Genomic DNA, 13,116 nt, shown 5'->3' with positions numbered 1-13,116 from the left:
CATCTAAAATAGATATTATTATTTTCCGTATAATTGAATAAAAATAATATTTATTTATATATAAAGTATAAAATAAATGATTGTTATTTTAAAAAACAATAAAGTGAATGTCACTTCTATTTTGGTATTTTTTTTAATTTTAATATAAAACTACATTAAATCAATCAGCTAAAAAACTCAAAAAACTGGAGGCAATTTTACAAAAACAAAGTTACTCTCACTAGATGACGCAAACAATTCAATGTATAGCTTCGAAGACGTGGGTAATGAATCCACGATGATTGATTTTGTTTGGTTTGATAATCATTTCTTGCTTTAAAAGAAAACAAAACAATCCCCAACCAATAATAGACCGAACAACAAAAACATGTCAACGTGTTACAACACAGAACCACACACACACACAGATACTTCATACTTCCCAAAGCCCGCGGCTGCTCCCCCACGCGCCTATAGATACGTATTTTTTTCGTTTTTGGAAACCAAAACTTCTCTTCATTCTCTCCACATTCCATTCGTTGAACCTTCTTCGTCTTCCTCTTTCCTTTTTTCGATATGATCTGACTCCAAAGCACGAATCAAACCCTACACAAGCCACTATATATACACACACCAAGACAAGATAGATAGAGACACAACAATGAAACCGATTCATCAATCCCCTCCTTCCCCGATGAAGAACCGCTTCCGTAACAAACGTCCCGACCTCTGCATCCCTCTCCCGAACCGCGACGTAGCCCTCGCTGTTCCTCTCCCCCTCCCTCCTCCTCCCTCCACAACCTCCTCCTTGCCCACGTCAGCCGTCTCCACCAACGTCTCCGCGGCGAAATGCCTGTCAGAGCTAGAACGCGTGAACCGCATCGGGAGCGGCGCGGGAGGGACGGTGTACAAAGTGATACACCGTCCCACCTCCAAGCCCTTCGCCCTCAAGGTCATCTACGGCAACCACGAGGAGAACGTGAGGCGGCAGATCTGCCGCGAGATCGAGATCCTCCGCAGCGTCGACCACGCCAACGTGGTGAAATGCCACGATATGTTCGATCACAACGGGGAGATCCAGGTCTTGCTCGAGTTCATGGACGGAGGGTGTCTCGAGGGAAGGCACGTGTCGCGTGAAGAGGAGCTCTCCGATATGTCTCGGCAGATTCTCGACGGGTTGGCTTATCTCCACCGCCACCACATCGTCCACCGCGACATCAAGCCGTCGAACCTTTTGATCGACTCGGGGAAGAGAGTTAAGATCGCTGATTTTGGTGTGAGTAGGATCTTGGCGCAGACCATGGATCCTTGTAACTCCTCGGTTGGTACCATTGCGTACATGAGCCCCGAGAGGATTAATACTGATTTAAATCATGGGCGTTACAACGGTTACGCTGGAGATGTGTGGAGTCTTGGTGTTAGCATTTTGGAGTTTTACTTGGGGAGGTTTCCTTTCGCTGTGAGTAGACAAGGTGACTGGGCGAGTCTGATGTGCGCCATTTGTATGTCTCAGCCTCCGGAGGCTCCGGCCACTGCGTCTGAGGAGTTTCGTCACTTTGTGTCGTGTTGTTTGCAGAGTGATCCTCCGAAGAGGTGGTCTGCGCAACAGCTTTTGCAGCATCCTTTCATTCTCAAATCATCCAGAGCTCCGAATATCTGACAAATATTGTCGCTGCGCCGCCGGCTTCTTCTCCTGCGTCTTAGTTTTTGCTTTCCCGTTTGTTACGTGAGTTTTGCGGTGATTGTGATTAGGGTTAAGATTTGTCAGGGAAGAGGCACAGTTTTGAATCTTGTCATGAATGAAGATTGAGTTTTTGGCTTGTAGCAGCCTTTTTGTTATTATCATTGTTTCACATCTTTTCATTTGTTTTAAATTATCATTAATAAAGCTTCTTATATCAATTTGCTTCCTATACAGAATCTATCATAAAGGCTACTGCTTTATTTATTTTTTGCTTTGCCGTTTATGGTGTTGATTGTGCAGTAATAGAGGAAAAGTTGGAATGCTTGCCTTTTGACCTCAGCTTTTCACCTAGTTTCTTCTAGTCTTGCCTTGATGCCTTAGTGTGATTAGGAATCTAAGCTAATATAAGTGTCCAGTTCAGGTTCTAGCTTCTCAGCATCTGCTTTAGTGTGAAAAGGTCATGTATGTTGCTCTCTTTTACCAGATTCCACTTTTTGGTGTGATGCAGTCTCCTTCCCCTTCTTATACTCTCAGCTCAATGATTTGTGAACTTGTATATGACCGCTTCTATATATCAGTTTCTAGAACTAGCTAGTCTTTATTGTTATAAAGTCTCTTAAGTACAGATATGGGATAAGTAGAGATGAACTTCTGTTGGCATAACCTAGACGAACCTGTTGGGGCTTGATTTGATCTCGACTTCTAACCAAAATAACCTTCTCCGCTGAGCCTCTTCCTTCTCATTGTCGCATTTGTGGGTATGTTCTGCTCCTTGATCTTCTATAGGAGGATCGTGAGATGATGATGGAAATGTATCATGTTACGTTGTTGAAGTTATAGTTTTAGCTTTAGGTTCCAAATACAAACAAGATATGGAAACTTGGGTAGCTAAAAATTTATAGTATACTAATTAATAAACTGTAAGAAATGCCCTTGAGTGACTTTACAGGATTGATGTTTTAAATTAATCGATTTCAGAATAGTTGCTTCTTGAATACTCTTATTGGTTTCATAAATAATGTCGCTCATACACTTTTTACCCATATTTAAAAATGATTGAAATTTATATATGTTTTTATTAATTACAGTAAAAAATCTATTAATTAAATATGTTGAGACTATGAAAACTTATTATTTTATAGAGATATTAATTTATAAATAAGTTTTCTTTTTAAATTTTCAATTTTTAGAATTTTTAAAAAAATAAGAAAATTGTTTATTTTGTTGTATATATTAATTAAATTTTAGAAATTCAAAATTTATGTCATTTGTTATACTATTTGGTGTATACAAAATATCCATGGAATTTAAATGTAGTTTAAGATATAATCGTACTAAATATTATCAAAAATATATTGAAATGTTAAGAAAAAATAGAGATGAACTTTATTGTGGATAAAAAACAACTAATAAAATGCTTTTTGCACTTATATAAACTATATATACAAAAACTATTAATTTATGATTTAAGTGGGATTATATATTTACATAGAATTTTATAGAAAATTATTATCTTATTGATTTGTCTCATGCTTTGAACCGGTCAACATCGAATTAAATAAATTTGTTAAGTTATCGAGTATTAATTTATAAAGTTGCTATTGTATACCTATTCAACTAATGATATTAGAAATAAATAAATTTATTTATAAAATTAATATATTATGCAATTAATATTAAACTGAAATTAGGTATAAAACTGCATTGAAATTCTAAAATGACATTATTTCTACAACAAGAAAAATGCTAAAACGATGACTATATTTAGAGGAGGAAAAAACTGTAAAAGAAAGAAGAAAATAAAGAAATCAAATATAAAAGAAACTAGATTTTGATCCGCGCTTCGAAAGCGCGGGTATTATTATTCACTTTTGTGAAATATATTATTTGTTTGTATCTATTGAATGTATTTATCTTAGTGAAACTTTCTTTATAATATATTTGACACACTCTAAAGTGTCTCTGGTAAACTATGTGTTTCTCTGACTTTGTTTTATTCTCTCTACAATCAACATATTTATTTGATTTGTTGTTAAAATAAATGATTTTTAGAAACGCAACTGTACAATACTTTTATATTAATATTTTGTTTAAAAAATATGACATATTTCTATATTAATTAAATATTTACATTGTAATTTAAAATAAATTTTGACCCGCATGCCCGTGCGGATGTATATTTCAAAATATATTACTATTCATTTTTCATGTCAATATAAATAATCATATAAGTAATAGTATTTTATATGTACCATCTTATAAATAATCATATATATTATATTCTTAAAGTTTATGTGAAATATAAAAACCTTAATTTAAGTTGGTATATAAAATTAATCTTTTTGTTGTATTTTTCTATATATATATTGAAAATATTTTTTAATAACGGTTATTGGAAAATATTTTAGTAAAAATAAAATTTTGAATATATGCATATTTTAATATGTATTATAAAATTTAAAATTTATTTTTATGACTATATTAGACAAAACAATGTTTTTAGGTAATTAGATTAGTCCATTTTGTATATTTAAAAATGATATAATGAATTTCCAATTTTTATTAATAACATAAGCCATTATTTTTTCTTCTTGACATACTTTTATCCATGTTTCAACGTTTTAATTTTTTGCATTAGTTTTCTATGATTATTATTAACTTTTTGATATTTTTTGAAAATTGAAACTCTTGAATTTTTTTTATTTGACTAAAACTAAATAAGATAATAATACTTTTTTAATTTATTTTATATAATATACTATTTATATTTCAGTTTGTATTTTTATTTTTACCATAAAGAATTGTAAATATAGTTACAGAATTGTAAATAAAAAGAAATATAGAAAGAAGGTTGTTTAATTTATTATAAAACAATGGCTAAATGTTTAAATAAAAAGAAGTATTAAATATGTTATTCATATTTCTAAGCAATTCTCATTTGTTATTAATTTATTGAAAATACAATGGCTAAATGTGTTAATAAAAGAAAGTACACATCTCTACAATCCATGTTGCCAAACATATTTCATTTATCCTACTATCCTTGTTTCCAAACATCTCAAATTTGTACTTCAACTTTAATAATATAGATATAGATATATGTTTTTTCAACTGATTGTTTTTGGATAAAGTACAGACTTCTGATTGTTAAAATTTACTCATAAGAGTAATATCAAAATGATTTTACTCTTTTCCAACTCTTTTTACAATAAAAATCAATTTATATATTAATAACAATAAATTTTAATGATCATTTCAACAAAATTTAGTATTTAATTTTGTTTTTGATAACATGAAGTATCCGGCGGATTGTAACCCAACCGACTAGTCTTTTGGAGGTCTTACCCCTCGCTCGAGTTAGAGTATTCAAAATTTATGTTATTTGTTAATTTTTTAGTGTTCAAAATTTAGTATATCAAAATCTGTAATAAAAAAGATACACTAAATCCGTAATATCAAAATTCTGTATATCTTTATTTAATAATAACACTATATCAAAAACTTAGTGTTATTAATATATAGATTGATTTAATATATCAGTTAAAATTTAGTGTTATTACATATAAATTTAGTATTAAAATTTAGTATTCAAAATTTATGTCATTTGTTAATTTTTTTACTTATGATATTATAAATACAAAAATCAGTAGCACTCGGCAAATTTAAAATTTTCTTACAATGATTCCCCTATATATTAATTGAAAATCATTCACACACATAATTTAAATTTACGTTTCGTTGGCTAGTCTTCCTCTTAGATCCTTCCTCAATATCTCCCAGATCGAGACAGTGGTACTGTTGATCAAGCATAGTTTAGCGGCGAAATCAGAGATGTTTTGGAAGAAGAGGGATGGCTGGGGAAGTATCTGTTAATTTTCTATCGAAAAATGACGTCAGCGTCAGCACTGCTCTGTTTCCATTCTGATTAGTGATCATTGCTTTTGTGTCTTTCTTCTAATTAGTAACGACATTTTTTATTTTTTATTTTCTTAATGGAAGTATATCATAATGTGAATTATTAGATAGACTTGCAAGAGATTTTAGATGTGGACTTGAAGATTCTGAGAAGAATGTCCTCTACAACTTGCCCAATACTCAGCAACGAGCTTGGAGAAGTAAGAATCAGTCTCCATCAGCTTCCAAGGCTCACTGTACTCCACAAGATCACCTGTTCAAAAAAAAAAAAAACCAAACCAAAAATCCCCATTGGTACTCATGAGCCTTGACATGAAATAGAGAGGAATCATCATTATGAGGAAGAAGATGTTTTTTACCAAATGAGAGAACCATGACCATGTCACTATCTATAACCGTTGGTACTCTATGAGCAACTGTTATCACCGTGCACTCGGCAAACTCCTCTCTTATTGTTTTCTGAATGATTGCATCAGTAGCTGAATCAATGGAAGCTGTTGCTTCATCAAGCACCAATATTTTGTTTCTCTTCAACAGTACTCTCCCCAGACAGAACAACTGTCTCTGTCCCACGCTCCAGTTCTCTCCTTCCTCACTCACTTCTCGTACAACAAAAAGACAAATATAAAGGTAAAACATAAAAAAAAAAAACATGACTGCGTTTCCATTTACCTGAAGAATCAAGTTTATTAGGAAGATTGCTGATCGTTGTCTTGAGCTGACACTTCTCGAGAGCCTAAGGAAATGGTTTTCATCAGAAAAGGCTGCAAAAGAGTTTAGCAATCTCATTCTTGTTTCTTGTTTTTTTTTTTACCTTCCAGATTTCATCGTCGGAGTAAACACCTAAAGGATCAAGGTTAGTCCTTATGCAGCCACGGAAAAGAGTTGGTTCTTGAGGAATGATGCTGAGTTTCATCCTCAGGTCTTTCAGACCAATCTTACTTATGTCAATGCCATCAATCAGTATGCAACCACTTGCTGGTTCTACCAAACGAAATAAAGCACTGATCAAAGTGCTTTTCCCACTTCCTGTTCTCCCCACAACTCCCACTCTTGTCCCTTCTCTGAACGTGCAAGAGATTCCTTTGAGAACCGATGGAGCATTGGGACGGTATCTTATCTTAAGATCCTGCAAGTGAATTGTACCATTAGGAGGCCATGAGGACGGTGGTCTTCTACCATCCACAACCGCAGGAGGTTCTTCTGGTATGCTCATATACTGTTGTATCCTCTCTACCGAAATGATGGAGTTCGATAAGGTACAATACCATCTGGTTAGAAACACCTGTGTTTGTGTCAATGTTAATGCATATGAGAGTGAGAGCCCAACTAGACCTGCATCACAAAACCACAAGTTCATGAAAAACCTTTTAATATGATTAATATCTTGAATATAAATATAACAAAATACTTACAAAGATATTGAAGATGTGAATGAGTTATATATATGATGCATGTACCTGGAGCTATGTAGCCCTTGGGAATAAGGATAAGCAATAGTGCACAGGTGAATAAAGTCATATTCTGCAGAATCTCTATCCTCATAATGACCCATTCCATGGCTGCATTAGACAGAAAGAATAGCGCCGCATCTGCATCCACTAGGTTTAGGTAGCTTCTAAAGAATCTATCTACCGTTCCAAAAGCTCTTATTGTCACCACTCCAAGTGAGGTTTCTGCAGCATAATTCATCACTGGTGCTTTTGTTGTTCCGTTGATCCTAATCAGCTCCCTTGCAGAAGCTAGATAGTAGTCCTTTTTTTTCAAAGAAGTTGCAGATGTTAGTAGAGACTTCTTTGCTGCATAAGCAAACTGAAAAAAAAGGAGAAGAATCAAAATAGGTACCTGAACAACTTTGGTGGCAGCCAAAGCAAGAAGAGCTATGATAATCACTTGCCATGTAACATATGTCATGATGATAAGAGCAGCAGTGAGCTCAATAGCAGGTACCACAACAAGTATGAACGCAGATGGAATGTCAAAGTCTAAGATGTTCATATCAGATGAAGCCTGCAAAATTTACACATTCAGTCATATCATAATTGAGATCTAGTGTTGTCCATATACATGTAAAAGCAAAAGCGATCTTACTCGGGTGAGAATGCGTCCAACTGGAGTAGAATCAAAGAAAAGCATGGGGGCTTTGAAGACTGCATTTGTGAAACCAGAGAAGAAAGCTTTGGAAGCTTTTAGCCCAAGGTAGGCAGTGGTAACAGCTCTAGAGTATACAAAACCAGCACTAAGTGTGGAGATAATGCTGTAGACGCCAATAACCATTGTGGTTGAGAGTTTAGGGATCCCAATAGCAAACGCAAGCCAGTACGTTGATGCAGCCTGGAAAACTACAAAACCAACCTGTCCCAATACGGTTGCTGATAGAAGAAACCATCCTTGGGAGACACGGAAGTAGTCCAAGAAAGGTTTCAACCCAACATAACCTGACTCTTTTTCTTCTTCTTGGGTAAGTTGGATCCCTCTTATATCCATTGCTGTGGTTTCTTCTTTTACTTTATCGACAACAACATCGTTGTTTCCCATCTCTCTGTTTATACCTACTTGCCTAAGATCTCCCATGCTTTCATTATGAGCATTCACCAGCTGCTGGAATGCAGTCCCCATCTTTAAGAGATCCTCATACTTACCTGATTGAGTGATTCTTCCCTCTTCCATAACCTGATTAAGGACATCAAATCATTAATAAGTTAAGACAAATGCAGTCTTTTTTCTATCAGCTACTAAATTATTACCAGAATTTGATCAACTTCTGAGAGGAATTCAACTTGGTGAGTGACAAGAACAACAGTTTTCTCCCTCAGCGAGTCCTCAACACATTTCTACAGTCATAATAACTAAAACATATTAAGAAGCAGCCTTTGAGCAAAAGAAATGTTATTACTTACATGAAAAAGAACTCCAGCAGTATGAGCATCCACAGCACTAAAAGGATCATCAAGCAGGTAAACATCAGCATCTGCATAGACGGCACATGCCAGCTGAATCCTTTGCTTTTGCCCTCCACTCAAGTTAAGCCCTCTTTGTCCTATCTCTGTGAGATCACCATGTCTAAAGTCACTCAAGTCCTTATCCAACGCACATGCTTCAATAGCAGCATTGTATCGTCTGGCTTCCATTGGCTTTCCATAGAGGATGTTGTCCCTTATGGTGCCACTTTGAATCCAAGAGGTCTGAGAAACATAAGCTATGGACCCACAGACCTTAACCTGTTTCAAATGGACAACATAAGAAACCATCTTTTAGCAAACATACTTATACATAATGAACAAACAGACTTACAGTTCCAGAAACTTTAGGTATCTCTCCGAGCAATGCATGCAACAACGATGATTTTCCAGCACCAACTGGTCCACAAACCGCAACTGTTTGCCCATACTTTATGTCCAAGTTTATGTTCGTTAGAGTTGGGATCCTTATCATCTCTGGATCCCAGCTGAAGTTACCAGCTTGTATGTCAACTACTACATTTCCAGATTCCTCCAGACCACTTCTCGCAATCTCATCAATCTTCAGCTCATCACCAAGCAAGAAGTTGTTTATCCTGTCGAAAGAGACATTGACTTGGATGATAGAAGAGATGGCTTCAGGTATAAGCCTAACAGGCTCTGACATAACTCTCAGTGTAGCTAAAACAGTGAAGATGGTGCTTGCGTTCAGTGGAGCACTTTTCAGTAAACCACACGCCACAAATATAACAGCAGAAATTATTGTTGGAGACAGCCAATACAGGAAAGTACCAAAGGCCTTTGTCATTTGTGCCTTAGCCAACCATCTGAACTCGTCAGCACGGAAAGACTCTATCCGTCTCTTGAACTCCTCTTCCCATGACTGCAGCTTAATGACTTTCATACTGTTCAGAATCTCTGAGGTTGACCTCAGACGTTTATCCTGTGCCATCATGAACTGGGTCTGGCTGTTCTTCAGCCTCTTTGCAAACGGTAGGTTAAGGAGACCACAGAGGAGAAGAAGAATCAAACCTGGAAAGGCTCCTGCGCCAACCACTCCAAAGAGTACAAGTGTGGACAGCAAAAGCTGGAGTGTAAGGCTCCATCCTGAGTGGAACCACCATAAGAACTCTCCCATACGGTATGCATCCACAGCAATGTAGTTCACAATCTCTCCAGATGAATGTTTTTTCCTCCCCAAGCTTGATAGCTTTAGCTGCTTCTTGTAGGCAGCAACCATCAGCGCTGATCTAATCCTCATCCCTGATCTTCTTGCCGCAAAGTACCAGTGTCTCATCGACAAGGAATCAACAAGTTTTAACAAAACTAGACAAGCTAAGTTAAAGAAACCAGTGCGGAGATCACGGTGGTCACTGTTTGCATATTGCACAAAGACATATAGCATTAGTGGAAGAGATACAACAGCAATGGTTCTGAATAAGGCACAAACTGCTGTGAATATGTTTTCCTTGAAGTAAACTTTTGCAATGGCTCTGAACACTAAGTTTCTTTCCTTAGTTGTTGAGCTTCCTTCTGCAAGAAGTGTATCCCATGCTTGAGAGAATTTAATGTAAGCTAACTCAGCCTCATCCTCTGGGACTAGACTAGGGATATCTTCAGGGGTCAATGGTTTCTTGAAGCCAGCCAAGAGTAAAGGATTCATCCAAGAGAATGTTAGGACGCTGAAAAAACCAGCTGTGGCCAACCTTGCAGAGTGTTTTCTAGGTTCGTCAGTTAATAGAGGATCAGAAAGACAATCTTGAGGAGCAGGAGAGGCATTGAGAGATGTGTAGAAGGAAATGAGAAGCATTAGGCTCATCGGCAATGTTATAAAGTCGAATACTCTGATGCCTTCTCCATGTGAAAGTATCTCAATCTTTTCAGCTGAATCCAACAAAGCAAAAGACACCCACCAAAGGGATGTAACGATGCTAATCCATTTTGAGCCGCTAAAAAACAGAGAAATCGCAAGTGAGACACAAATGGTGCCTTGAACAAAGTAAGCAACCCAAAAGACGTCATTAGAATCATCAGTAAGAAGTTTTAAACCAGCACCAAGGAAAGTGATACTAGTAACAAGACAGCATATAGCTGCAGCGACAAAGGTCCAGCCTTTGTTCCGGCTCCTGACAGTGAACTGTTTGGAAACACAACTAGCTGCCGAAAGCAAGAAGAAGATACATAGGAACAGTAGATTTATGAGATATATGACGCTTCTTTGGAAGCAAGAAGAGGCTAGATTCTGTTCAGCGTCACACCATGGTAAGCTCCCTGCACCATAAACAATTATCAATCATCACAACAATAGTATCATTCTCACCACTCTCGACTCACACACAATCCAAGAATGCCAAGAACATGAAAACTAAGCATTGAAGAAAGCAATGGAGACTGTTAAAAGAAAAGGGTTGATCGTACCAATGGAGAAGGCCATTGTAGAAGCAGCAGCAGAGCTGAATCAATTAGAAACAAAAAAAAAACAGAGGAGCAAACGGTTTGCCTCTATCAAAGGTGAGGTAGATTCTCACGGACAAAGCTAAAAGACTTATGCAAGTCCACATTAAATGAAAGGATCGCACTAGCTGCTGTTTCCTTTTAGCTTTTGTCTTTTCTGAGTTAACTTTGTCCCTCTCTACCAACCACGTGATGCGTAGTTGCTTACGCAATCAGATTCATATGTTGATCACCACTTCACTCACTAACTGTGAATGCATACGAGGATATCCTTTCATTCTTGAAAAGTTGTGGCATCGAATGGTGGCACAGAGACTGATTGTTATCTGATTGGCCTGAGTAGGTCAGTCAAAAAAAAAAAACAATAGTTATACATTACAAAACAGCCATTAGCTTCAGTTACAAAATAAATAATTTTAAAGGTATAAAGCACACTTAACACTATTTTAAAATAAATTAAATTGTTGTCAAGACATCTCTATAAATTGAGTAAAATATGGAGTGGGGATGAAGATGATTCCATGGACAAAATAAGTTTTTGTGTATAAACAATTTCTTTTATAAAATTAGAGTTTAAGTTATAACTTTTTGATGTTACAAAATAAAAGTTATAACTTTTTGTGTCCAAAGTACATATTTAACAAAAAAATAATGGACACATGGTTTGGACATCTAAATTCCCTCGAAGAGTTTTGGAATAAGTCGAGTATCATAGACATAGTATCATTAACTTATGATCTTGAACTTAGTTGAAATTAGACCATTTCCAATCTATTTCTATCTTAGTGATCTCTATTATTAGAGAGAGAGAGAGAAAAAAGATGAAGATATTTTTTTTGACCGATGGCTTAGATAGAGTCGGAACATGATCACCGGATAAGAAAGAAGAAGACAATCTAGGTTGGTGAAATGGCGTTGTTGTGATATTTAGCTTTGAATGTGATTGTAATGTTGGATTTGCATTTTTGTCTTCCTATGCAATGACGAGGAGGACGTTGATGGGTCACAATCATAAATCCTAATGCAAATACATTTTCTATCATTTTCAGTGTTGGTCTACTGGTATGATAACAGGCCTTTTATTGCTAACTTCAATTTTTATTGAATACCGATGCGTGTACACAAGTTGGACTTCAAAGATAGTGGGTCTATTCGTCTTATGTTGACATAGTTGGGTCTTTCAGTATCAAACAAATGAACGTCTAAAGTTAAGAAAGAACTTTAAATTTTGTACGTACTTTAAATTCAATTAACAGGATTTTGTTATCAAAGGAAATGTCTTTTCAGTTGGTTGAGGAACATACTTAGTTGAAAGAGATATATATTCCGTCATAGAACAAAACATTTTTTGATACAAAACATTTATAAGTGCGAAGAAGATTTTTAAGCTTTGGTGACAGTTTACAGAGTTTAAAAAGCAACTTGCAATTTTTAATGTAAAGAGATAAAACTTCAATAATCTATATATATATAAGAGTTTTTTGTTCACTCCTCGTGAGAACACATCCCTAAATAGTAAATCTATCACTAGAACATGACATCTATCCAATTTTCCGCGAGTTTTGTTTAAGTTATTTGGTTTTTATTCATGTTCAAGATTGCGCTAGGCGTAAGTAGGGCGGTCAATGTACGCCTAGCGAGTTGTCAATGTTTGATAACAAAATAGATTCATCATAGATCAGTCTAAAGTAGAAGATTAGCCCCTGATTACATATTTTACAGGTCATCTATGATGAATCTATTTGTTTCTTTCTTATTTCATTATGTAAAAAAACAAATTACGAAAGAATATAAAAAGTTAGAGTCTTGCAATCAAGACATAGTCTGTTTATTTGAATCAGACCTGCGATGCCAAGTACGAGACAGAGCTGCTTTACGACGCGAATGTTACGGGATGGTAAGTTATGCTCACATCCGTGATTTGTTGGGAATATCGGCGTACAAGAGTTATTTCCGTGGTTTCCGGTTAAAGGAATCAGAGTTGACGTGACTCTGGTCTTATATACTTCGACATCGGTGTTGTTTGATACACCGAGAGATTGCGTGTGGTGAAAATGAGATACGGATTATTATTATTATTATTATTATTATTATTCTTATTATTATTATTATTATTATTATTAT

At 35.6% G+C, this 13,116-nt stretch overlaps 2 protein-coding genes across 4 annotated transcripts; one reads left to right on the top strand and one right to left on the bottom strand.

Moving 5' to 3' along the window:
- Positions 1-358: 358 nt before the first annotated feature.
- Positions 359-1,881, top strand: LOC108837011 (mitogen-activated protein kinase kinase 5-like). Its single transcript, XM_018610094.2, has one exon. The coding sequence runs from the start codon at positions 641-643 to the stop codon at positions 1,637-1,639; it is 999 nt and encodes a 332-aa protein (XP_018465596.1). The 5' UTR covers positions 359-640; the 3' UTR covers positions 1,640-1,881.
- A 3,417-nt stretch (positions 1,882-5,298) lies between these two features.
- On the bottom strand, positions 5,299-11,266 carry LOC130502321 (ABC transporter C family member 8-like). 3 transcript variants are annotated; one of them, XM_056997086.1, is made up of 11 exons: positions 10,957-11,266; positions 8,873-10,809; positions 8,479-8,799; positions 8,326-8,412; positions 7,670-8,251; positions 7,424-7,588; positions 7,039-7,333; positions 6,393-6,913; positions 6,251-6,314; positions 5,938-6,177; positions 5,299-5,831 (listed from the first exon to the last, which is right to left on the bottom strand). In XM_056997086.1, the coding sequence occupies exons 1-11, from the start codon at positions 10,970-10,972 to the stop codon at positions 5,704-5,706; spliced, it is 4,356 nt and encodes a 1,451-aa protein (XP_056853066.1). In that variant the 5' UTR covers positions 10,973-11,266; the 3' UTR covers positions 5,299-5,703. The 3 variants fall into 3 exon arrangements, with proteins under 3 accessions (XP_056853066.1, XP_056853067.1, XP_056853068.1); XM_056997087.1 differs by lacking the exon at positions 10,957-11,266 and having other exon boundaries at positions 5,300-5,831; positions 8,873-10,487; positions 10,594-10,723; XM_056997088.1 differs by lacking the exon at positions 10,957-11,266 and having other exon boundaries at positions 5,301-5,831; positions 8,873-9,481; positions 9,571-9,687.
- Positions 11,267-13,116: the final 1,850 nt, after the last annotated feature.

This window comes from Raphanus sativus, unplaced genomic scaffold (assembly GCF_000801105.2).
Source record: "Raphanus sativus cultivar WK10039 unplaced genomic scaffold, ASM80110v3 Scaffold0505, whole genome shotgun sequence".
NCBI classification, from domain to species: Eukaryota; Viridiplantae; Streptophyta; class Magnoliopsida; order Brassicales; family Brassicaceae; genus Raphanus; species Raphanus sativus.
Note: the sequence above shows the minus strand (reverse complement) of the source record. Positions and strands in the feature narration are given on the sequence as shown.

Bases quoted from the DNA above. Each gene is read 5' to 3' on its own strand.
- LOC130502321 (XM_056997086.1), bottom strand. The intron at 7,334-7,423 runs GTACCTATTTTG...TTGAAAAAAAAG, and splicing joins CTGCCACCAAAGTTGTTCAG to GACTACTATCTAGCTTCTGC. The intron at 6,914-7,038 runs GTACATGCATCA...TTTGTGATGCAG, and splicing joins CAAGGGCTACATAGCTCCAG to GTCTAGTTGGGCTCTCACTC.
- LOC108837011 (XM_018610094.2), top strand. From the start codon at position 641: ATGAAACCGATTCATCAATCCCCTCCTTCCCCGATGAAGAACCGCTTC.